Source organism: Vidua macroura, chromosome 6 (assembly GCF_024509145.1).
Source record: "Vidua macroura isolate BioBank_ID:100142 chromosome 6, ASM2450914v1, whole genome shotgun sequence".
Classification (NCBI taxonomy): Eukaryota; Metazoa; Chordata; class Aves; order Passeriformes; family Viduidae; genus Vidua; species Vidua macroura.
The window spans coordinates 23,975,826-24,001,993 of NC_071576.1; the positions used below are offsets into that span (position 1 = coordinate 23,975,826).

The window sequence follows — 26,168 nt, forward strand, 5'->3', positions numbered from 1 at the left end:
AGACATCAAATGGGTTCTTTAAGAGTCGAATGCAAAGAAACCATACCCTGTCTAATGTTCTCTGCTGTAGGGACCATCTGAAGAGGCGTGCATACGTGCATGCAGCCATCACCTTTTGTCATCCACTGTCCAGATATAAAGTGCCTCTGTGACCAGTCTTGCTCAAGTGCACTAACTGCAGGTAGCAGCCAGCCTCAGGATTCTGAGACGTGTTGCCTTTGCTGCTGCACTGGGACGCCTGGTGAGAAAGGAAAGTGATTTCCTGTGCACCTTTCTTTGAGTGGCATAATGCTGCAGCTGATGTGTGCTGGCCACCTGATGTGAGTTCCATGTGAAGACTGTTCTCTGGAATACATGCCACACAAAACAGTCCAGTCCATTGACTGGATACTGCTTGGTGCTGTCCCACTGCTGGGTATAGGTCTCAGGCTAAACAAAGTGCAAAGGTTGCCTGCGTTTCAGTGGCCACAAGGCCAATTTCATGACAAAGTGAATGCAGTATTTTTAAAATATAAACCAAAACTCATGGGGAAATAGCAAAAAAATTCCTACTGGTTACAAATTCCAATTCACCCACTTGCAGCTGTATAAAAAGGTCAAAATGTCACCAAAAAATAAACCACTGTACTATTTTTTTCAGTGAATTAAGCATTATTTAAAATAATTTCCATATGAAATCTGAATACTTTTATTTGCCATTTGGAAAGCATTAAAAAGAGTTCTGTTTATTTTCTGGTACATATGATTTCATGAGAACAACTTTTTATCTTTCTGGTGGTTATATTCTACTATTTAGAATAGTAACACTGAATGAACTATCTAGCTAAATTGAATGATTTACTGCTGTTGATCACCTCTCCCAGAGTGAAAAATAGCAGGAACAACTGTTAGGTTGGGATAAACAGATTTTGTTTCCAGCTGAAACCACACAGAGCCAGGAATCATAGGGGCAGTGCTGGCTGGGAGTGAATCAGCCCATCCATCTGAAGGCAAGCCTGCCATCTACTGAAGGCCCAACCCCACCTCTGCGATGTGCCTGGGAGAACTGAAACTAAAGTGCATATGCTGGGTGTGCAGGCTTCCATTGCAACCTTTGCAAGGCAAAAAGAAAAAAAAATGAAAGAACAAAACCCAATTCAACTTTTAATCAAAGCTGAGTATGCAGTATGAATCACTATGCTTTTCCACTCTTGCTTCATCGTGTCTGATATTAAACAAATTCAACAGTAAAAAGTAGACTGACTCTCTGTTTAATCTGACCATACATAAGAATATGCCTGGGTGAAAAGGACCACATAAGATTATGAGATTTATGCCATCTTGAAGTTATTGTGAGAGAGAATTCAAGTGAAGCCCTGGAAATAGCATCATGGATATCATGGGGCATTTTACTGTTTTGACAGACATTTGATTTCTGTGAAAATTTAATTGAGCTTATAAAGCAATTTCAGCCTCATTTCCCCATATGTACATGTAAAACATTACAAAATTTAATATTTGCAAGTTTTCTTAAAATCGTGCCCATTAGGAAGTAAAAGAAAAGAAACTGTACAATTGAAAGCTTTTAATGAAATATTTTAATAAGGATGTAACAGTTTCCACATTAGCAATTTTTAGACTAAAAGGAGCTGACTCACAGTCCATTGAAGTGAATTAAGATATTTTTTCTCTCATTTGATGGACTTTGAATCAGACAACTTTGAAATACTAAATTTATACATTCATTTAACAGTACCTAAGTTTTGGTGAAAGAAATGTACAAAGTAGCATCCCGCTTTTTGCTGCCGAGAAAAGTTAAAGGGTATAATTTAACAAAAACCTGTAGTAAATCCACCACTACAAATACTAGATACCTTAACTGTCAACCTTACACTTTACACTGTACTTAAGCACTGCAGCTACGAGTACAATGCTATGGGTATGCTGCTACTAGAGATTTTTCCAGTCTCTTGCTTCATATTGCCAGTAGTTATAATTGATACAACCACAGTATTGTGCTAGAGAAGTGATTTGTCACAGCTATTGGGACACTTGCCACTGTGTGACACTGTTAGCATAGGTGATAGAAAGCAAAAAACATAGCTGCTAATTTCAACACAGTCTGTACCGACACTTCTGTGTGGGGTAAAAGGGAGTAGGGAAAGAAGGTTTCATTTAATCAGCTGTCATTTATCAAAGAAAGCTTCATCTGTCTATATGAAATTTGTTTTGTCATAAGAGGAGAAGAGAGAAAATTCAAGAGAGAATTTCTGTAGGGGAGACAATGTAAATGAAAGAGTTAGAAAAAATGACAATGTTTTTATCTGGAAAGACTCATTCTTGAGCATCACCCATTTTAAATGCAACCTTGCAAGTAGCCACCACAGCCATAAGTACACAGTATAAATTGCTTCAGAAAAACACGTTCACAACACAGTGACAAGAATCAAATAAAAATCAAACAAGAAGACATCTGGCACACATTGAAAACAAGAATTCTCAGAAATGAAAGATTAAGAAGCTCTGGGTCAGTATATTACATTGGCAACATATGAAACCCATTTTGCTGGGATTTTTTAGTGCAACAGAAGAAACTGGAGCTAGCTATATAGCTATTACTGAACAGCTACTTTTTCTGTCAAGTATTTATTTCAGAGACTGGTGGAGATTTTTAAATGACTCCCCCTTTTTCCATATAGGCTAAAGTGGCTTTGCCATCATCCAAGTCATTCAAAAACTGTCTCAGCTCCCTTCATTGCTGTTTCACAGCTGATGGAGCAGGCTCAAGAGAGCAGATTCACAGTCTAGCACTCCCTTTAAACTTTATTATCAGCACACTTTATTGTGTGTGTGGACAGATTCAAACATTTCCCAAGTCAGCAGTCCCCCCAGCTGCCATCTCAGTGAGTCCCAGCTCTCTGCTCCCTACGTGTCACGGGACTGCTTATCTCCCATCATGAGCAACCTGCCGCACAGCTCCAAAGCACAGCAATAATCAGATTTTTTCTTAAGACCTTTACTGCTCTGCTTCTGCCAAGTAGCACAGATAGCCAAAGTTCCAGTGAGTTGGAAGCTGTCTGCAAAGCAAAAATCTCCATGACTGTGCTGGTTCTTTCTCGAGGACTTTTTGCTCCCTGCTTTCTATTTTATTCCAGGGGGAGGGAAAGGTAGGCACAGAGAGAGGCTACTCATTCCTTTCTGGGGGAGGGCAAGGTATGTGTTGGGTGGAATTTTCCCAGCATTTCTAATCTCTGAAGGGGAGGTGTGTACTGACAGATGTTGAGTGGGGTCATTTTCAGCTGCGGGGAGTCTGAGCCTGAATGCTGGGGCTTGAGTGAGGCAGACTCGATTCAGTGGCCTGGGGTGTTCCACCAGCCAAGGGGAAGGGCAAACTGTACAAAAGACAGAGGGAGAGTCTCTGCAGGACCTTTACAGCCACTTGTCAGACATAGAGAGTGGCAGAGCCAGGCTACCAGACCCTAAGCTAATCCATGAGAGCCACAATTCATTAAGTGGATGTCAAAGCATCAGAGAATGCACCCGCTCTCAAGGGGGGCAACCAGGGTGCAGGGGGGCAGCAAATCAAGGATATGGGGTTTTCTCCGCTCTTTCTTGCGCCAAACACCGGTGGCAGTGGGCAGGACCAAAATCCCCTCCCTCCCAGCCTCCCCATGCCACAGCCCTGGCTTTGCTCACCCTCCAGCTGGGGGGCAGTAAGGGAGCTGGAGGACAGGAATGCTTCCTCAGAGGGTGGTAATCCTGGAGGTGCAAGTGCCATTCCTGTACATGCTCCCTGACTCCAAGTTGTCTGGGGGAAAGTCCTCCACACTGTATGCCCTGCTCTTGAGGGCAGTGGCATAGTAGTCGATGGGTTCCTCTGCAGCATTGTCCATCCAGCTGAGGCAGAGCAGCCGCTGGAAGGACCGCTTGAAATTGTCTGAGAGAAAACCATAGAGGATAGGATTGGCACAGCTGTTGGCATAGCCCAAGATGACAGAGAGCTGGCTGATGGTGGCATCATCCTGCTCTACAAAGACATTGACCAGCTGCACAATGTAGAAGGGCATCCAGCAGATGACAAAGACCATCACCACCATCATGACCATGAGGGTGATCTTGCGCTCTGAGCGTTTGCGTTGCTGCCAGCCAGCCTTCAGGGCCACCATGCGCATCTTAGCAATGATGAGGATGTAGCAGAGGCAGATGGCCACCACAGGCAGCAAGAAGCCCATCAGAAAGGTGTAGACCACAAAGACCACCAGCCATCTCTGGGTGGGCTCTGGCATGAGCATGTTACAAGCCACTGTTCCATCACTGTTGGCTGCTGTGTTGGAGAAGATGATGATGGGCAGGATGATGAGGATGGAAAGCACCCAGACACCCAGATTGACCATCTTAGCCACAGTGGGCCGGCGGTACCTGGCCGCCTTGATGGGGTGCACCACAGCGATGTAACGGTCCACGCTGAGCACGGTCAGGCAGTAGATGCTGGTGAACATGTTGATGGCATCCACACTGAGCACCAGGCGGCAGAGCAGGGAGCCAAAGGGCCAGTGGTGCAGCAGGGTGGAGGTAACCAGAAAGGGGACGCTAAGCATCAGCAGCTCATCCGCGATGGCCAAGTTGAGGATGTAGATGTTGGTGGCTGTCTTCATCTTGGCATAACGTAGGATCACGTAGATGACCATGGAGTTCCCGCACAGCCCCACCAGGCACACCACGGAGTAGATGAATGAGATGAGGATGGCGCTGCCCTGAGACTCACTCAGGGTGCTGTTCGGAGCGCCAGAGGAATTCCTGCCGCCCGAGTCCATGCCCTCCGCCGCCGCCTCCTCCGAGGCGCCACCGGCTCCGCCGCCACCACTGTCGCTGCCGCCGCTGTCGCTGTCGCCGCTGTCGCTGCCTGCACCGCCCGGAAGCCTGGGGCAGGTGCCATTGGGGAGCATCCTCTGCCCGGACCCCCACGCCCCGGCTCAGAGCAGCAGGCGTCCGCCGCCGGCTGCGCTGGGCATCATCCCGTCAGGGATCCCGGCGCGGCGGCTGCGGGACGCGGGCATCGGGAGAGAGGCGGCTGCCAGCGCCGCTCGCTCCGAGCGGCGGCAATTGCTGCTACCCGGCTGGTGAATGATTAATAGCAGCGGCGCGTCACCAGCTAAGGAAAGAAGGAGGGAAAGAAAAAAAAAATGCAGGAGGAGACGTAAGTGGGTGTCCCTTCCCACCCCCCACTCCCCTTGCCCGCCTCCCATCCCGCCCTCCGGGTGTTCGCAAATCCGGCAGCTCCAGGGCAGCCTGTTCCCTGTTTCCACTGCCCCACGCTACTCAGCGCCCTCCTATCCCGCAGTTCTCTCCCCACCCAGTATTGTTTCCCCCACCTCCCACTGATGCCCTCCCCGTCCACCATCCTCTGCTCTCCCTCCATTCTCCGCAGCTCTCCCTCCATGGCACCTAGGTCCAGACCAGGGGCACCCCTGGCAAAGGGACTGTCTTTTGTCCTTTGAGAAAAAAGCCTGGGTCTTGCGTCGGTGAGCAGTGTTACCTGGGCAAGCGTGCCTCATGTCTACGCAGCTGCTGTAACCCTCTCCTGTCACTGCACCAGGTGCATTGCCCACCTCACAGCGCTGGCACCAGGCATGGCACCGGCCGACAAAGCACAAAACATTCAATCCTATGCACACAGCGCTGTCCATGCCTCCTACCCCCACGCAGCTCCACGCCCCCTACTTTGTCCTGTCCCACCACCACCAACTCTAGATATCACTCACGAGCAGCCCTGCCCCTCTCCACACACTCTGTCCTGAAAGGTGCCCCCCATCATATTGTAACACCCCGGCACATGTTTTGCCTCTGTCCGTCACATCCAAGAGTGAGTGACCAATTTGCACACTGCAGCTTGACACAACTATCTGCTGTCCACACCTCTGTCCCCACACATCTGCTTCCAATCATAGGATCACTTCGAGCTCAACCAACACATGCTGCCTCACCAGTGTTACAACCCCCTCTCTTAAAATATACTTAAAATATATAATATATATAATATATTTATATTAAATGTATACTTAATATATACTTAAAACCTATGCATATCCCTGATATGATTGTATCCACACCAGGGGAGGCTATAAACCCTCCTGAGCTTGTACAGTGACACAAACCATTGGTACCATCTCCATTCATATGCTGCATATATGTAGCTGTCACTACATAACTTCTTCCACACTGTACCCACCGACTGCTTTTATACACTGACCTATACTGTGCTGTTTTTTACATACACCCTGATTCTAGATGAACACACATACACCAGTAGTTCTTCCTGTTGTCATCTCTAGGCAAACACTGACACTTTAAGCACCTCATCCTTACCATCAGTTCTAATCACACATGAACATCTTCAGATAGTTCTAATATTGCATCTCTCTTCTCTGGCAAGCAAGCTTTTCTTGAAGAGTGTGACCTTCCCATACACCTCTCCTGCTGGGCAATATGTCTCTTCTCCCTATATGTTATTGTTCTGACTATACAATCTGTCCTTACATGCTTGTACATAACCAATAAATCAATTTTCATATACCACCACCACCAATCTGTATATAACACCTGACCATTCTTCATTAACCAGATGTGGTTACTCACTAGTTCACACAGACCCTCACACTTGCATCAACATTCCCTCAGGCATACACACAAATACTCAGTAAATGCTTATTTATTCTGTTGGCTGTAGCCCCCCATCTGTGTCAGCAGAGCATACCTGTATGGGTAATGACCTGTCTCTTCACATAAACTGCTGCCTAAGAGCACCACCCTCTTTTGTCAAGAACAGCAGGTCCACATCACACAAATATCACCACCGTGCATATGCTGCTAAATGCTCCCCACAGCACCACTATACTCAGCATCACACATGCATCCTTGCAACCTACGCATTTTACCGTGCATACATACCCATCACCTCCTACTGTTCACACGTCTTGTTATCACCGTCTGCCCACCATCACAATTATGCATATTATCACTACCCACCACATTAATATGGAGATACATGCAGCATTACCATCGATTACAACCCATCGTCAGGAATTTATTCTCTCTAGAACCCTATATATCCTTATACGTCTCATCAACATCAGCATCTACTTAAACACATGCATGTAACCTCTCTGACTGTATGACTTTCCTCATATCAGTCATCACCTCCAGTCATACACACCTAGGCACTCCCATGTGATGGGCATGTGCTCTTTGACACCTTGTCAAGGGTATTGCATTTAGCACATGCATACTTTTACACGACCCTTACCAAGCTGTTTCTTTTTCTTCTGTGTTTAAAGAGCAGATTGTGAATACATGTAGATGTAGATATACACCCCTACACATTACAAAAATAACCTTATTCAATTTTTAGTAGCTGCACACAAGTTCTATTTGGTTGATACTCTCTGTGACTTTTGAGGACTCTTTGTATTTATATTCTAGTATAGAAATGCATTTATTGAGCAGCCTTTGAAAATGATCTTACCATTCCTAGGACTGTTCCCGTATACGGGGGTTTAGCTAGATGTTTGAGCACTTGGGGATGTCATACAAATGAAAATTCATACTTACATTTGGGCTTTAGAGGTTGTATATTCTGATGTGCTAGCATCAGAGCTTCCAGCATACAGAGAAAAAAAAATATATTTAACACCATGGAAAATCTTTTCTTGCAATGTGCTTGCTATCTGACACTGCTCAAATTTCTGCAATTAGATAAATTAGATAAATAGCTGAAGAATTATCTTCTTTAAAGTTTGTATACTAAGAGAATATGAATCAGCCTTCAGTCATTGATATGAGAAGGAGCAGAAGTCAATAGCTGCAAACCCATCAACAAGAACATCTGGTTGGTTTCAGCACTTCAGTGTGTTGCAAAACCTACAGTTCAAATACAATCCGATTTTTGTTTACATGAGCATTTGTTTTAAGGTTCATTTACTTATGGAGCAAAAATCAAAGGGTTTCCTTCTTTCATATTGTTATAAATTGGCATGTAGACATTTGTGCTGTTGCCCATTTCACATTACTTTGCCATACTTGGATTTGTCCATGCCCTGCACCCAAAAGGGTCAGTAAAAACTCTTCTATTGAAATAAATTTCTTACTGCATTTATTCAAAATAAATAACTTATAAATTGTAATTCCTGCAACAGTAGCCCCATTAGGCATCGCACACATACCTGCTTGACATAAGTGCCCAGGAAAAAGAAATGGCATCATAGGCATAGTTATAGTAATGCACCCTGTGCTATAGCATACACTCGGAAGGTTTGATATCTCCATTCACTGAAGTTTCCTTTGGATATGGAAAATTTCACAATAGTGAAATAGATGTCACCTTCCAAAAAGGAATTGAGTGCCTGCTTAGTCTCTTAGATCAATTCCTCTAACAAATGTTATAGGTATTAATTTACTGAGAATTTATAGCTACTGATCTTTACAAATGTTCAATGTTGCTCAAGATTTTCAACCTCAACTATTTGATAAAGTAGAAATGTTTAATCAGAAATAATGCATTTTATTATCTCAGTAATGATATACTGCCATTTTAAATACCAGCAACGGCATAGTTTTAACATTCAAGTATTCCTTTAAAGCAGAAATTCTGACATAAGCCAATTCTAACTTGGGAACATGCTTAGAAATTTTATTTTTTTAGAATTGGTTTTTTTTGCCTAAGGACTTTACCTGTAAGGAGTAGACCAGAGGTCTAAACCTGTGTTTATAATCCACCTGTCACAGAGTGGGGAAGGGCAGCTTGTCCTTCTCAACACAGTCTGCAGATTGGTCTAAGACATACACAGAACCTTTCCAATTGCCCATTTTTGTAGCAACACCTGCCTCTCATGGAAGGGAGGAAAAAGAGTTATCTCTCAAATAAACTTCTGGGCCATGCTGGGAAGTTTAGGACTAAGGTTTAGGCTGTGCCTGGGGTTAGAATTAGAATTGAAACAGGAAGCCCATAGCTCCGGGTGCAGTGGGGGTGCAAGGGGGAGGATCAGTGGTGGGGTAGTCTGTGCAAAGAGCTCATACCAGAACACTTGTTTGTTCCACTGGGATAACCCTGGGCATCTCAGGCTACAGTTCATCCCATGACTAGGCTTATGTTAAGGTCAGGAGAGAGACAAAGCCAAGAGCTCCAGCTGAAAGGCATCAAAAAGGGTTTAAAAACCTGAATAATGTAAGGGAACACTCAACAGATGCTATCCCCTTACAATTTTCTCCTCTGTGCTATAGGATGGGGACTCTGGACAAGGTAAATCTTTTGACTACTTGTACCTGACCCGTGGACTAGGGCTAGAAAAGAGACAAAACCAAGAGCTCCAAGGGAGCTGAACTTTAAGAGGGACTGCCAAAGGGTGAGGAGAAGACTGCAATCTTTTTTCCCCCGTCAACATTCTCCTACAGGAAATGGGTAAGCTCTCAGGTCAAGGTCCATTCCAAGCACATTGTAGGGTTAGACTTAGGTGAGGCAAAGCCCAGAGCTCCACATGAAGAAGCCCTTCCCAGTGATAATCAGAGCTCAATCCCTGAAGTATTTTAGGCATGAGTGCCAGTGATAATTAGTGCAGCTTCTTGGCAAATCTTTCTCCTGATGGCAGAGAAAGGCTAATACTCAAAATCTCCAACCTAAAAAAGTCTACAAACAGCTCCCTAGGCAGATGATACCTTTTCTCTCTGTCAAGATACATTTCACCTAATGTCACTGTGTTTCAAGTATTGTGGCAAGAAAAAGGAAACAGTCATGACACTTAAAATGAGGCCTATGGTAATTAATTAAGTATTTAAAACTGAGACAGTATATGAATAGTTTTCTTCAGTATCTTTCAGCTTTTGAGCACAGCAGTGACATGGTAATGCATGAGGCTGGTCTAAATTGCACATGCCATGAACCCTAAGTAAATTCAAAAGAGTTTTTGTGGGTTGAGTCATTTCAATGAGGTCCCACTGACTAATTCAGTAAAAGGTCTCCTATTCAAGCTGTAGGCACCCTGTGCACCACTCAAACCAAGTGTTTCATAAATTTTGGTGAGAAAATAATGAGTGAACACTCTTTCACAACCATATATTTCTACAAAATAGCAAAATATCATATAATTTGGGTAATCAATTGAATTATAGCTTGCTATAGTTTTGTTAAAAATCATTCAGTACCCATTTTAATTGCATATCTTAGGAAGTCATACATTTTTAATGACCTTTTGATTAAGATGGAAAATTTTGTGCTGCTTGAACCACTCAGACATAAATTCTGTTCTTACTTTTTGACTGATATCATTGGATGTGCTTTGAGTCACCAGAGATTTTAACTTTTCCTTAGAATGTCAACATATTTTTAAAAGCTTCCCTTTTAATACAGATATTGTATCTTACATGCCATGATTCTGGTTATAATTTTTAGCAGAGAGCCTAAACTTTACATTAATTTTAGCTATGATTGAAAATGAAGTGCAAATAGACAGATAGAAGCAGTTCATTATAGTAGCATGTTAGAAAGCATTTTCTCCTAAAAGAAAAATTTTGTCATTTATACCTTACAATTAATTGAGAAATTAACAACTATTCTGTAAAAACAGATGTGTTAAACAAGATTCATCAGAGAAAGAGTCAAGCTGTTGCTTAGAGAACACATTAATGAATCTTTGTGTCTTGATCCAGTTGCATTTATCTCAGACCAAGCTGCTGAAAAAGTTCAAATCACGTGACTGACAAAAGCTGTGTTACATTGCAATTCTTCCCACTTCATCATGTTTTCTACTGTAGGAGTTAATAACTGGCACAAAGCACAATTATTTAAATCAATTATCTAGAAGTCATACAACAAACTGCTTTCTGTCATTAGTATTTTTTCATGCAGGCTGAGGGCTGTACACGTGTGCTGACAGCACAGTCCCGAGTTCTCAAGAGCAAGGTAGCTGCCCCAGCAAACAAGATATAATAATATAGTACCCAAATCTGACCTCAGACACACATTTTCAAATCTGAATAAATAATTCTGCCTACTGGTAGTTAACCAGGTTTGTATAAATGTGTAAGTGGTTGGATCTCGGGTTTCATCTCTGTCTCCTGTCAAAAAGTTACTCAGTGACAGCAGCAGCAGCAGCAGGTACAACCCAAACGCTACTGAGTAAGTTTGGGCTGGAAACACAGCCAAGGACAAATTGTATTTAGCAGAGTTCCATCATGCCTAGCTAAAATGTGCCTGGATCAGGCCAAAAGTTGAAGAACAAGCCATTAGGTTTTCTGCTTCTTGGCTTTTGGTGAGATGTTTCCCTACAGCAGATAGTATCCTCTGCTGCTTCATCCAGCCTGATTTTGGAAAGGTTAGCCTCATCAGAGTCTTTACGGTAATTGTTACATTTAAATGTATGCTGGTTGGATACTGTTTTCCAGTGCTAAGTATTTATTTTGGCAACATAAATATTGAACTAAATGTAAGAGGAAAATGAGGAGTGATCAATTATGAATGGGGTGGGCTGGAGAGAGGGAGGGGTGCTATTTGCAAACAAATAACTTTAAACAAGTCAATAAATATTTCTATGATTGAAGAGAGCAAAGTAAATTTGTAGGATAACCACTGATGTTATATGGCACCCAGTTAAATTTTATCACTTATTTCATATAGGTTGTGGAAAGACTCCTCAGAGTGTGAGTTTTCATTTAAAGGTGATATGAATAAATTATATAGATCCTTTGCTCTTTCTCAGCCTTCTGAAACATATTTATACAGCAAACAATCATTAAACTCATAAATCTTTTAAAAATTTGATTTTCATCATATTCTGATTTATAATTGTTTCTTTTCACTTGAGAGTAATGGGAAGCTATTTTTATAATAGAAACGATAACACACAATTAAAGGGAAATATTGCTACTAACAACTGAAGTAGCAGTACGTGTCACACAGTGACAGCACCGGTCTAGTTTGAGCTGCCTGAAGCTTAAATCCAGCTGCACAAGACTGACTAAAGAAAAGCCTGATCCTGTATTTAAATTTGGTTATCTCTATTACTTGTACACCTCTGGAAATGGTTCAGCATTCGGGGAACATTATTTTATACACCTAACAGTCACTGAAAATATTCCAGATTTTTCTTTTTTTTTAAATCTGTTATCTGATATTCTCCTGTCCTGTGCTTTAAGCAGGCACCAATGCTACTCCAGAAGGTTACATTGCTGTGTTCTGGGTTCAGTAGGAGAATAATGATAGCACACTGATGTTTTGGCCATTGCTGAGTGTTTCTTACCCTGAGTCAAGGACTTTTCAGTGTCTCGTGCTCTGCCAGTGAGGAGCTGCACTAAAAGCTGGGAGAGAGCCTGGCCAGGACAGGTGACCAAACTGGCCAAAGGGACATTCCATATCATAGAATGCCATACTCAGTTTATAAACTGGAGGAGGAAATCCAGGAGCTGCTGAAATCTGCTTGGGGACAGGCTGGACATTAGTCAGTGGGTGGTGAGCAATTACATTTTGAATCTCTTGTCCTCTCCCTCTCCTGTTCATTACAATTATTATTACAATCATTATCATTATTGCTTTTATTATTATTATATTATATATTTTTTAAATTATTGAACAAGTTTTATTTCAACCCAACAAGGTTAACTTTTTTTTTTTTACTTGGTTCTTCTCCCCACTGGAGGGATGGGGAGTCAGTGAGCAGCTCTGTGATGCTTAGTTGCTGACTGAGGTTAAATTATGACAGTGTGAAGCAATAAAGTGTATCATGGTATTTAACAACATTGCTGCCTCATAGTATGGACAGGAGTCAAAGGGAATGAAGACATTTCTGTGTCTTGAGTAAAGGTACTATTAGTCATTCTCACAAGCAGTTGCACACCTGTAAGTGTCCCTGTTTTTCCATAATTTTATTTTTGCCTCAATTTAAAACTCAAAGTATTTGTTTTTCATTTCCTACCTATGCATATAATCTTCTTTTGACACACAAAACACAAATTGTTTTCACTTCTTTCATGCTAGCTACCATCTTATTTATCCAGTTGCTGTAATTTTCAGACAGGAAATGTGTCTTGCAATTTCCAAAACTATCTGAGGAGAAGATGACTAGGTCAGGATCACGAAGCAGGCAGGGATGGTAAATGGCTGTTTAATCTCTGTGTCACAATCAACAGTGTACCTTACACCACCTTAGAGTGCAAACTGAGTGTGATAATATGCCAGTGAAATACAGACAAGTAGGCAGTTTTTAAGTACATGCATTTATTAGATGAGCTGAGATTCAGTCTTGAGCTCTTGGATTAGAAAGAGGGTATGAAAAGTAGAAAAATATTATAGATACCATCCATGTTTACCTTCCTATGTTAGTAATGACTCACAAAATTTTTGGCTCCATTTAGAACTAATCCATTGGTAGTGGGATAGAGCCTGGACTAGCACAAATACAGTCCCTGATTTAGTGCCTCTTTGTGGTGGCAGTACGTGAGGGGCGTTCCTGGGGCACATACTCAGTTTTTGCACTCAGACACCACTCTGCAGTGTGAATAAAAGAGAACTGAACAGTGATATTAGGAGAAACACTTGAAAAGTGATCCAAATTGAACCACTGATTTAGACATTCCCAGAGGGGTTTGGTAAGGTATGTCATGCTCCACTGAATATTAAAGGCAAGCCCTGGATTTTATATATACAGAACACAACTTTGAGCAGGAAGTTTGTCAGCAACTGTACAAGGGATGGAGACGCTCTCTGCTCCCCTCAATCTTTCAAACAGTGTGTGCTGAGAAACAAAAATTTTAGACCACCATTCAGATGGAACTTTCTTTTTTTTCTCTTTTCCTGTTTTGTTATCATGCTGCACATCTCTTCCCCAGTAGTTTGCATCACTCCATTTTTCATGCCAAACAGTCTGTGGGGTTTGTACTGTTGGGTTTGGTGGGTAATAAGTCAAAGCATATATTTAACATCTCATCCTGTGAAACCTGCTTGTCCACAGGATGCTAGGCCTTCATTTCCCCCAAAAGATGACTTTTCCACTGGTGCTTCTGAGATCAAACACACAAATAACAGAAAATTAAGAGCTGTGCAGTGTGCAAGCTGCCTTAGGAATAGTCTACGTAATCTAATATTTTGCTGTCTGAATGAATAATGGCTATCACTACTGCAGGGTCTGTGAACTAAGCCCTGGGGGCTGTGGCCATGCCTGGTTTGTCAGTATGCATTTTAGTAGCCAGCAGTTCCTGCTTTTAGCTGCTGGGTAATCTGGCTGCCAGTCTCTAAGCTCTAGGGGAAACCACAGGGAGCAGAGGTCTTTATGTTTTCTCTAGGCACAGCCAAGACTCTTAAATTTTACCCTACAGCTCAGACACCAGCAGACAGGAGATGAGAATGGGGAGACGTCTCTGTTTTTAAAATACAAACAGGCATACCAGTCATACCCAGATAAGAGTAAGTGTTTTGTTTTGTGGTTTTTTCAGGATTCCCATAAAGACTCCCATGCAAGAGAAGGGGAATACACCTAGATGTGTTTACTTCTTTCTCTTATAAGACCTATAATGACTGAAAGATGTTTATCATTTTAAGGTTATCAAAATAAAATGTATGATATGCTGATCCAGTTGTGGTAAAATTTTCACTGAATTAACTGAAGCCAATATTTTATCTGAGGCAGACTGTGGAGGATAAACAAAGAACTCAACATTCCCTCTACTGATGAAATAAACACATCACATTGTGCTAGTACATGACTATCAGGTAATAAACCCATGACTATAAAGATGGGGTTTTCTAAGTAGACTAGAGAGAATATAGATATAGTTTACCACATTGCAGCTTTTCTAGCTTCCCTAGACTGAACAGCTATCTGTAAATATGAAAGAATGTGTAGAGAAAAGTCTGAACTACAGTATACCATTAGCAGTGGTGAAAAAACCAGCTGCCACTGCAGTTCCTTCCCATTTCTATCTCAGCATTTATTTCTGGAACACTTTAAAGGAGCAGTGGACAGTACTCCAGTGGCCTGATGGACAGCAAAATTCTGAGTTTTTAGTTCTCAGTAGCCATGGTCTCATGACCTCTATCACGCTGTGGGATAGGCAGAATTATTTTCACACCTATGAATTTGAGTTGATCAGAAAGTTAGGATTTTATTTTATACTAACTACAGAAGAGCAGGAAGGGGGGAATTTTCTGAAGGCATTTCTTCTGAATGGCCTTTATTTGTTTCCTTCTGTCATTGTTGGCCCTTACTCACATCAGCCCTGATGCTGCAATCTTCATGCACGTCAGGTATCATCTAATGCCACAGAAGCTGGTCTGAAACAGATTTTTAATGTTTAGTTTGAGTACTGGTTGCAGAATTGTCCTTTTTTACATAGGTATTGAATATTTCCATTGGTATTGAATATTCCTCTGATTCTTAAATTAGGTCTTCCAGAAAAATAGAAAGGAAAATGTTCATTATTGACCATGCATCATAAAAGCCCCTTGCATATCAATTGTATTGGCTTTGACTTTTTATGCATTAGCAAATCCCATTGCAGGTTTATAGTGTAATTGAATAGGGACAATTTTACTGACTTCAGTCAAAGCATTACCAGACTCATTTTCTGATGTGGAAAAAAAGAAAAAAAAAATTTGGAGACTCCTAACATTTATATGATGAGATAATTTTAAACCTGTTGTCTTATCATCTTTAAATAAAATCTCTTCCATAAAAGAGATATAAAAAAGATGCAGGAGACCATTACAGTAGCCCACCTCATCTTTTAACTTCTCATAAGCTGCTAGCACTCAGTTGGCCAAAAATCTTGCCTGAAACCTGTGTTATTTGGATAGTATTTTTAGAAATAAAAGACCAGTCTTAAAGTTGCAACATAGTTATTTTAAGACATATAGCTCAGCGGAGGAATATCCACCTTCGATATCATCAGATTTCTGCTGAATAATGAGTGACACCAGAACCTGACATCCTAATGGATAAAATTACCATCAGACATCTTAAACTTCACAGGCCTATCTGAATTTAGACATCTTAAACTTCACAGGTCTATCTGAATTTCTCAGTTTGGCACTGATTTTTGTATACTCTGCTAAGATTACAGGGCTGAAGAGTTACTAAAATACACATTCCACTTTGTTTCAGGTCTGTTTAATTTAAAGTCATTGTAAAGAAATGCTGTTTCTTTCTGCAGCTATGAAGATATCCAGTAGATACACCCAGGCTCTCCTCTACCAGGGTCTAAATTTCCTGTTCATCATGTTTTAGCAGTTGTAATTCACACAAGTTTCCCTGTGGACTGCAAGATTTCCGTCCTTTCCATATGTGGCCACTGCAAGAAAACAAGGTGAAGGTAGCTTCAACAACATTACTTGCTATCCTGACTCAAGAATGAAAAGATTATTTCATCATCTGTAAATTTTTAATTAAACTCAATACATTCCTTGCACTAGTGTGGTATTAGTCCTGAAGTCTTGTTATTTGTGGACCTCTGTTCTGAGCTGGAATTGATGGTAAGCTCTCAGTGTGAGAATTTTAAGGTGCACACAAATGGGCTGGTGAGAGAGAAGGGTATGTTCTCCTGTAACAGCTGATAATGTGAAGAGTTGTTCCTCAAAAAATTATGAATAAAGTAAAACCAAGATGGGTTTTGCAACAACAACCATTGACCTTCTTTCTTCTTTTAGCAGTTCAATGAAGTTGCTTATGAATCAGCTGAACACTGTAACAGTGGCTTCTTTCTTCCCTGTAATTTTTGTTCTATGCATATTTCTTATATATTCAGTCCCTAATTTTAGCATTGATTTTGTTCTTATGATTTTATAGTCTGCATGAATTTATTTTCTTTCTCATAAGAAAGGCAGTATATAATCCTCCTGAGTGCAGCTTGAATTCACATACACATACAAACCCATTTCCTGTTGTACCTGTTGGAAAGGCTTACTCAAAAGAATTGAATCTTTACCAAGGGTTCATTTATTTTAAATAAATATACAACAAACTCTACAAACCAATGTGTCAATACTTTTAAAGCATTTAAGATAGATATAGGAAATGGTATTTTTAACCTTTTAACTTTTTAAAAACATTTCAAATTTTTACTTAACATTTTCAACTCTTACTTTGGTGAACTTCCAGATCCACTGGGCTTGTACATGGATGCAGGAAGATTTACTGGCTTTTAGAGACCAATAAATACACACAAAAAAGTTTCTCTTCTTCTCTTTATAAACTGATAATACTTTGAAGTGTACCCTGAGGTACACTTCTAAGGGGTAGGGAAAAAATAAGCCTGTGAAATGTGTAGTGTAAGCTTTCATGGATCTGGCACTGGTTCATCACTCATCTTCTGACATATTTGTAATTCAGAAGTCTTTACACTTCAGGAAAGTGTCCAGTGCTGCTCAGGCAATATGAAACAGAATGTAGTCTGCAAGAGAAATTAGTCATGTGTACTTTCACAATTTAGAGTCTGGTTACATGCAAGGAACATGACAAGTATGGCCTGAGAAGAGCCATCCTTTGCTTTTGAATATGGTTCCTTGAAGGCAAGAGTGAGGTGGGTACTCTCATGACAAAGGCCAAAAGTCCCAGAGATACTTCAGAGAGCAGAAGCCATGACTGGCACTAAATGCAGATATTGTGCTGAACAAATTTGTTTGGAACAAGCAGAAATTTGAAGATACAGTTTGGCTAGTGTGCTGATTGATCCTAATATTGGTTTTAATCCAGTGTTCTGGGTAGAACAGCTGAAAGGGTAATGCTTATTGTTTCATTGTGGTATTATTCCAGCAGTCTCCCTTGTTCTTCCCTCACTGATGCAAAAACACAATTCCCACAGCACTGTCAGGGCAGGCTGCTTAATGACACTGAGACTGCTTTAGGCATTCAGACTGCCAGCTTTGGGTGGTAGCATGCATGCTGGTTTGTGTTTTCTTGTTAGCCTCAAAGCTTTCCTGTTATTCATCTTCATTTGTTCCTTGATTGTTAAAACTTTGGGAAAGATTTAACTTCAATTTTTATCAGCAGCTCTATTAGTTTTATATTCTACATTAGGAATTTAGTTTTACATTATAAATTTCTAGTCACTAAGATCTGAGAGGGAGCTGTCTTTAATCACATACTGCTCCTACAGACTATTAGTTTTACAGTAGCAATAATCCTGGTGAAATTGATTTATTACAGCAATTATGGCCAATTTCAGGTTTGCTACTAAGTTAACTGCTGTCAGCATGCCCTTATAACTCTTTTACCAATTCCTTAATTATAAATAATAATTATGAAACACAGCATGTTTCACTGCTGACAAAGATTGACTATATTCTAATATTGTGTTATCAATATGAGGGCAGTTGGGGTAGTTAAGCACTGCATGATCATTCAAGTGATCTTTATGACTTGCCAATTAAATAAGAAGTTAAATATATTTTTAAATGGCCTGAAAAGCTTAGCTCTTACCAAGTCCCTGTAGCCAAAGATCAGAAATAAGAAATTTTTTCCCCTGTCATAGTCTACGTGCATTCCACAATTTTTTCCCCCCCCATGTTTCTGTAAAACATTATGCCATCTGTAGAAAGACATAGAGCATGGAGTAGAAGAGCACAGCTTTCCCAAGACCTGAGATTATCAGCTTTGGTTTTGTGTTCTAGTAATGCAAGATTAATTTGATAGAGTATTTTCACAAAAGTGGCCGGAAAAAGGAAAATTCACTTTTTTTCTCTGCATTAGACACTAAAAGTGCTGTTCATCTTCTTTGATCACATCAATACCTCCCTGATACAAAAGTATTGTAAACTCCAGAACTGGCGGTGCTTTATGGTCTCCTGTTCTCTGCCCATAACATACAATAATTAACTCTTCTGAGCAAAGAAAGACTTCAATTATGTTTTGTGGTTTGAATGTAGAGAACTTATTTGATCAACAGGGCTTTTGACTGCATAATCCCTATGAGGTGTAAGCTCTATGAATCTGTGAAAGCATCTTTGCCATCTCTAACAGCATCGACTCTCCCTTCCTGTGCTGAGCTCCCACCATAACAGAGATGAAAAGGGAGGGGAGGAAGTTGGTGAGCCACTTCCCCTTCCACCTTCCACGGTAACACATGATCCAGACAGAGGAAAGTGAGCAGCCATTCATTACAGCCTCTGATTGGGGTCTTACCTTAATTATTTTTGTAATGACTGTACTAACATCCAGTGAGCCTAAGGAAAAACATTGTCCTGTTATCCTGTTATTAGAGACACAATAAAACAGAATTCTCAGCCTCAAAAATTTACAATCCAAAATGACAGAAAGCAGAGGGGCAAAGAGCATTACAAATTTCTCAAGAAGCTGGAGAAATTGTGAATGAACATTGGATTTTTAAAGATATTTTGATGTTTATGGTGAGCTAAATATACACAGGAATATAAAACTCAGTCCCATAAATTCTCTAATAACTGTAAATTAACAGCAATTATACTCAAAAATATTACTAGCAATTTTAAAAAGCTTTTAGATTAAAATAGTTTAAGTCAAAGGATTGTATTAATAAAACTTTATGGTTCTGTGCACTAGCTCTTAATTGGGTGACCTTCTACAGGAAGGACATTTGCATGTATCCCATTCATATGAGCTTTATAAATGCAAGGCAGCAGAACAGTAAAAACTTGATGAGGCATTCCTTTGTCTCAATTTTGCTAGGCAGAAAAAGGATTCTCAATAATAAGTCACAACAATGGCTCTGTGGCCAACATACTTAGAGGGAAAAGGGCTGTTTTGAGTGCTTGTTAAGGAAGATTAATTCAGGCTGAATGAAATAAGAAAGATTGCAGCTTTCCAAAGCAGTTACAATTAAACCTGACTAGCACCAGATGTCACCAGTTAAAGGAAGCACAGAGTGAGTGTACTCAGCTTCATGAGATACAGTGAAGATATTTAATAATAATACTGACCTCTCCATAAATTTTAGGCTTCTTCACAGTTTGGCACCAACTGAGCAGGGTTTTGGTTGTTTAAATTTAATGATTTGACAAAGGGAAGGGTTCAAAAGCTGAAACAAAATCTAGAAGCAGGAAATATACCAGCAAGACCAGACTTATGAATTGAGTGCCTGCAGTTGTTCTGTAACTATGTAGGAGAATCAAAAATCTGTGGGTATTTTACAAATAGACATTAAAATTTTCCAGATACATGTAACCTTTTCCATGCAAAATTACAGAACTATCCCATCTCTTCAGTTTATTGCCCAGCCTAGTGTCAAGGCTGGCAGGGTTCCACAACTCAGCAGCTCCCCTACCTAGGCCTCCTGAGATCTCCCAGCAAGGACACAGATATCATCTCTATATTGTGAGAGAGAAATCTAGTATGTGCTGTAAGACTGAGTTTCTTCAGAGAGGCCAACCTGCTCTAAACCATGGCCATATAGACCAAAATTCTTGCACAAGAAGTGGAAATCCTCTGTCTTGAGCCTAGACTCATATGAACCATTGTCTTCCAATGAGACACCCGGTGTAGGATACTTGCTGTTGTGGGTAGGACAAGTTCCATCTCAGATTGTTTACTCAGTTTTAAGATGCTTGGAAGGAAATGGTTAATCACTGCTGTAATCTCAGTGGATTTCATCACAAACTATAGAAAAGAATCTGTGGTGGGGGGGAGTTTCCTTTATTTCAGACACAAAGCCTGCTCTCTTCTGCATATTAATGTGGTTCAACTTGTAAGGTAAATGGATGCTCAACACAAATGGGAGCTGGTATCCCAATGTATTTCCTGATCCATCTTATATAGAGTCTTGGCTTCTTTATTTGCTGCAGTTTATAGCACACCTTTGCATTTGTACGCAGCAACAACCATGCTAAACAAAGATTTATTCTTATAAACAGTATCTGAAGACACCTTATGACAAAAAGCCTGAAGAAATAGATATAATAAACAGCTTCTTGCTGTTTAAGACTTTACTGTTGCAACCATTTAAGCATGTAATTTATTTTAATAAGTCCACTGTCTTCACTATGATGGTGTTAGCAAATTTAATCACATATATAATTATTTCAGGACCGAGACAGAAATCTAGAAATGACACAACTGCATTAGTATCTATCATTGCTTGCAGAAAAAGGGTATGGTACTTATAAGGCATTCAAGGTGGATTTTCTGCCAGAAAAATCTTGAGGTACAGTTATCATTTTGCTGCAAGCAGTTGGTAACATTATTATTAGAGATATTTTAAAAACATTTCTTAGCATAATATCTGGCAAAATTCTTCATGAAAAGAGCTAATAATACATTTACCAATGCCAACATGGGGTTTTCTTTGATAGGAAAGTAATGAAAAAAAATGTAATAACCGCATATGGAGGAGGATTTTGCTGATCATGTTCTGTGATGGGGAAATCTGAATTGATATATTGCAGTCTGAAAGGGAGAAATTATAAACTTGGGAAATGGAAAGAAGTAACTGATACATTGTGCCCCTGCCTCCTTCATCTCTCAGTCTAGAACTGAAAAGTCAAAAAAATTAATCAGCTGCAAGCAAGCAGGCAGAAAATAGATGTTCTCAGAGTTAACTAAGTATTAAGGCTTTAGAGATAAGGACCAGTGCACTGAACCAAAACCAGGCTCCAATGGGTAGCCAATAGACAACTTATAGATTAGAATAATGTTTTTCATCTATCTTTTCTGACATACCACTGCATTTTGAATCAGCTTGCAGGAATCCTGCAAGCTTGGTCCTAGCAGGCATCTCTACCTCCCGTGGCAAAGATGTCACCATCAATCCATGTATGTAAATTTGCATCTTAAGAGGAAAGCTGCAGCATTTTAGCCTGTCCAGATAGTAATAGGCTTTTCTGCTACAGTTGCTATTGGAATACAAGAGCAAAAATGAACTAAATCACCCTGGAAATAGACCACTAAAGAAACATAAAATGTTCTGAAGCTTGAAATATCACCCAATGATGTTAAATCCTATAACTGTGCTGTTATTTTATTATCTTAATGATGGATTTTTTTCTCAAACATAAAGAAGTAGTGTGAACAATGGCAGTAGCAGCTTAATGTGAAGGTGGCATTCATTGTATTTGTGAGAAAAGTGCAAACAATAGTAATAAGATTCTATAAAAGGACAACCAAATGGAATGGGATGAGAAAGGTTTGTTTTTTGTTTTTTTTTTTTTCTGGGAAAAGGAACTATATAGATAGAGATATCATTCTTACCTAATTAGCTACCACAGCCCAATGTTGCCAAAATTAGACATTGCCAATACTAAGAGAGTAAAGTGGTACAGATTTGCTACACTGAAAGGATGCAAGTTCTAATCACAATCCTCAAGGGAACTCTTTGATGTTTCAAATGAATCTCATTAATCTACAACTACCTATTGCACATTATCCATTTATGCGGTGTACCTAAGAGAGGAGGCTGTCTAATGATCTAGTTACTACTCTCCCAGACTCAACTGAGAAACCTGTCTCCTCTGGGGATTTTCTGTGTTCCTTTGCAGGTCTGGTCCTGGACTGTTCCACAAGTAACCTGGGCTTTGTTTCTCAGAATAACACAGGGAGGTGCTTGACAGCAATAGAGCTGCAGTCATGGTGTTTAGTGGAATTCAGAATAGGTGCTCATATGCCTTGGACAACAAAGAATGAAACACATGTAATCAAAGAAGAGGATTTCCAGAAGCCAGGGAGCTGAGGAAGAAGCTCTGGCATTGCCAGCCAGGGATGCTCAAGAGTAATATCAGCAAGTTTTGTCTCTGGAATGAAGGTACACATTGACTCCAAGCCTGTGGGATATGCCTGTTGCTGCTCAAGCACCACCTACTAAATACATTTCTTGGAAGGAGATAAGCTCATTAAAAAAAAAAAAAAAAGTATCCTCCCAGAATATCCTTTTCCACAGGGATTTAAGTACGCCACAGGAAAGCAGGAGACCCATTTTCAAACCTTCCAAACTTTATGTTAAAATACAGACTGAGTCCCACCTTGTATTCTGGCACCAGAGTATCTCTTGCTGAAGCCATTCCACTTTGTATAAATAATTAACTACTCCTTAACATCTGAGTAATTAGCAGTTATTGTGCCAACACCAAGGAAAACACAGTGCAGTGAGAGGGTCAGTGTTGTTGGGGTTTGTTTTTTCTTTAAGGAAATGCTGCTTCACGAATAATTTTTACCTTCTTAAATCATTGCTGAAATGTAAGCTGATTCCAGGGAGTTTCTGAATTTACTTGCTCCTGCGATGTCACAGCAAGTCTCAGATTCTACTTCCTCTGTAGAGAACCAGATCTGGGGCTGCTCCCAGGAGTGAGGAACATCATAAGGAATCTAAAGTATCTTCCTGACTGACAGCATCCAAAAATCAGTATAGCTATTTCTGTTCTTTCAGGGAAATACCCCAGCTAAACAAAGAAATTATTTCTAAAAGAGAGCACTTACAGAAATTTCTGTCTGTGACAAATTTTTTAAAACTTATGCATGGTTCCCAGATAAGCAGAGTTTCCTGGAATTGGAAATTGGGAATTCAAAAGAGCTGTGCAGGCTGGAATGTTTCCACCTTTCCAGTGAGAAAGTAGCAAACACGAGTGTTACAATCTACACAAGGCAAGGTATTTTGTGCTATGACCTGAGTTCATGGAGTCAACCAAACTGTTTTCAACTGCTGTCATTTTCTCTCAAAGTAACAATTTTGTCAGTATTTAGAGAAAAGAAAAAAGTTGAATAGAAAATAAGAGAGAAAACATGCAGCTAAGTTTGTGAGCAAAATTTGTCCTTTTCATTCACAGCCATAGCAATAGCACACTTTGAAGCCTTTAAACATTAACCAAGAATAAAGAACATTTCCTGCTGTTTGGAGCACTCGTGTTACATGATAAAGGTCTCTTAGCAGTTGAGAGGATTATCCTGATTCTCTTTCATCTGCCTCTCTTTTGTCAGACACAGTATTATCGCTTGCAGGCTCCAAGTCTCCAAGCAGTGAGTGGATTGCCTTTCTCTTGAGTATTGGGCATCCTTGAAGTACTTACGCTTTGGTTTTTATACTTTTCTGAGTATTATGTAGAGATCACACAGCAATTTAAGAAAGCAAAAAAAAAATTTCCTTTCTTGGATTGTCATGGAGCAGCAAGGACAGGATCCTAAGGAAGAGTGAGCCAGGAGCTGAGGGATCCCAGCCCAGAAGGTGCTCTCACTGACCAGGACACAGTCCTGCAGCACCTGAGCACAGCCAGGCAGCGGCAGGTGCTGGAAACAGGGTGCATCCACAGCCCGTCCAGAGGCTTCCATCGGAAGCAGCAGGAGACAGGGATGCAGACAAGACTGGACACATGACTGCAATACAGGTCCAAAGGGCTCAAGTGTGCAGTGGGATGGGAACAGACATATCTACAGAGGAGCTTGCATAGAGACTGGGGGCTCAGCCTGAGTTAAAATGGGTTTCAAGGTGGAGTCCCAGGAGAGTCTGGTCAACATCATTAGGGTCACCGGTGCTCTCAAGGCTCTGACATTAATGTTCTATTAAATCCAGGAGAGACCCAATCCCACACATTATATTTACTCCTGGTTTTGCTTATAATATCTATTCTATCACTGATAGAACACATGCTGATTTCACTTTCAAATTGTCACAATGAAAGTTTTATGGTTGATACAATTTTTTTGACAATCAAATATTCAGGAAAGTTTGCTCTTTTTAAAGGTGCCCCAGGGCTGGAATACCACAGTTGGACCACAGCATCACAGCTCTCAAATGCAGGGTAAAGTGAATAAAAACAATTACAACTGAAAAATATTTTGTGAAAACTTAATTAATTGTACTCAAATTAGGGATTGTACAACACTATGTGAAGGCTTTACTAGGCACTATTGAAAATTCTATCAATGATCAGGTATAATTCATCCATTCACAAATTGAAATTAATAACCCTTTGTGTAAAAGTTTTAAATAAAATGTATTTATTGGTGTTTTTCTTATATACATTGTATGTTTCAGCTTCAGCTAATTAAAACCTGGAAATATTTAAAATTATGTTTCTGTGCTTTTTAAATGGAAAGCAAAATCTTGTCTACGAGAGACCACAAAAGCTTTAATAAAAAAAAAAAGACTTATGAGTACAGAATGACAATGCATAGAAGGAAAAATATATTGGACTGAATAAAAATGCAGATAAAAACTATTCAAGCACTGTGGTTTTGTTATTATCTTGGTTTACTTTTTTCTAAATGTGCTGGATCTTTTTTCTTACTTGAGCTTGCAAAAAATAAAAAATTCGTTTTCATTTGTGTCTCATTCAGGGAGTTTCTAAGACAGCTGGTAAACAGTAAAATGCACTAGCAGAGTTTCCAAGAAGCTGCTGCAGTTCCCTCTTCAAGAGTGTGAAAGTGATAAGGACAAGAGAGTTCACACTCCCACCGTGGCTGTGTGGTTTGGGAGCTGGTAATGTTGGTGTCAGTGATGAAGATACAGCTTCTTGTAAGTGGGCCTATCTGGAATTTCAGGCAGGGAAAAGACTTTCCTGAAACTCATAATTCCCAGAATGTGTGTGGCAGTTACTTAGATACACAGAGAGTTCTGTAAGTTTTGTTGGTTATCATGAGGAAATTCTTAAACTGGTGCAAATTAATTGCATTTAATCTCCAGCTCAGTTATTAGTAGCTAATACCAAACAAAAAAGGGACTCCCTGATTTCCTAGGAATATGAAAGAAAGGTATATCTGCAAAACAAGATTAAATTTTGTGTTTAGCTTCAGATTTCCTGCTGAGCAGTTTGATAGAAGGTTAAAATTGGTTATCCAAAACACTTTGACCAAAATCAGCCCAACCACACATAGTCCCTTTGCCAGCATTCCTTGGAATTGAATGTACAAATTCTCATGTTGGCAGCTGAAGGCTACAGAAAGGGAAACAGTCCAGGACTTTAAACCTCATCCTAGAAAAGCCTGTACCTTTCTCTTTCTATTTTGGCAACTAAGACCTTTGTTGTTGTTGCTTTCTCTGTTGTTGTCATTAATGAGGAAATATCTGTGTCAAAACAGTATTTTCTTGAAATTTCAACCCACGCCTTTTCTATGGTTCCACTGAGCTAGTAGGTCACCTCTATTTGCTATATGATACCCTGGAGAGGAGAATGAGGTCACCAAACAAATATTTTCTCCTGTGAGCTAACTCAGTTTCTCAGCTTGACAAATTCAGAGGCTATACACTACTGCTTTGCT

At 40.2% G+C, this 26,168-nt stretch overlaps 1 protein-coding gene and 1 long non-coding RNA gene across 2 annotated transcripts; both read right to left on the reverse strand.

Moving 5' to 3' along the window:
- Positions 1 to 1,558: 1,558 nt before the first annotated feature.
- Positions 1,559 to 5,117, reverse strand: SSTR1 (somatostatin receptor 1). The gene has a single exon (XM_053981558.1). It carries the CDS (start codon positions 4,923 to 4,925, stop codon positions 3,723 to 3,725), a length of 1,203 nt encoding a protein of 400 aa, XP_053837533.1. The 5' UTR covers positions 4,926 to 5,117; the 3' UTR covers positions 1,559 to 3,722.
- Positions 5,118 to 16,127: 11,010 nt separating this feature from the next.
- Positions 16,128 to 23,193, reverse strand: LOC128809375 (uncharacterized). The gene is made up of 3 exons (XR_008437704.1): positions 23,132 to 23,193; positions 19,137 to 19,203; positions 16,128 to 16,308 (listed from the first exon to the last, which is right to left on the reverse strand). It is a non-coding gene; the product is annotated as an uncharacterized LOC128809375 (long non-coding RNA).
- Between the last annotated feature and the right edge of the window lie 2,975 nt (positions 23,194 to 26,168).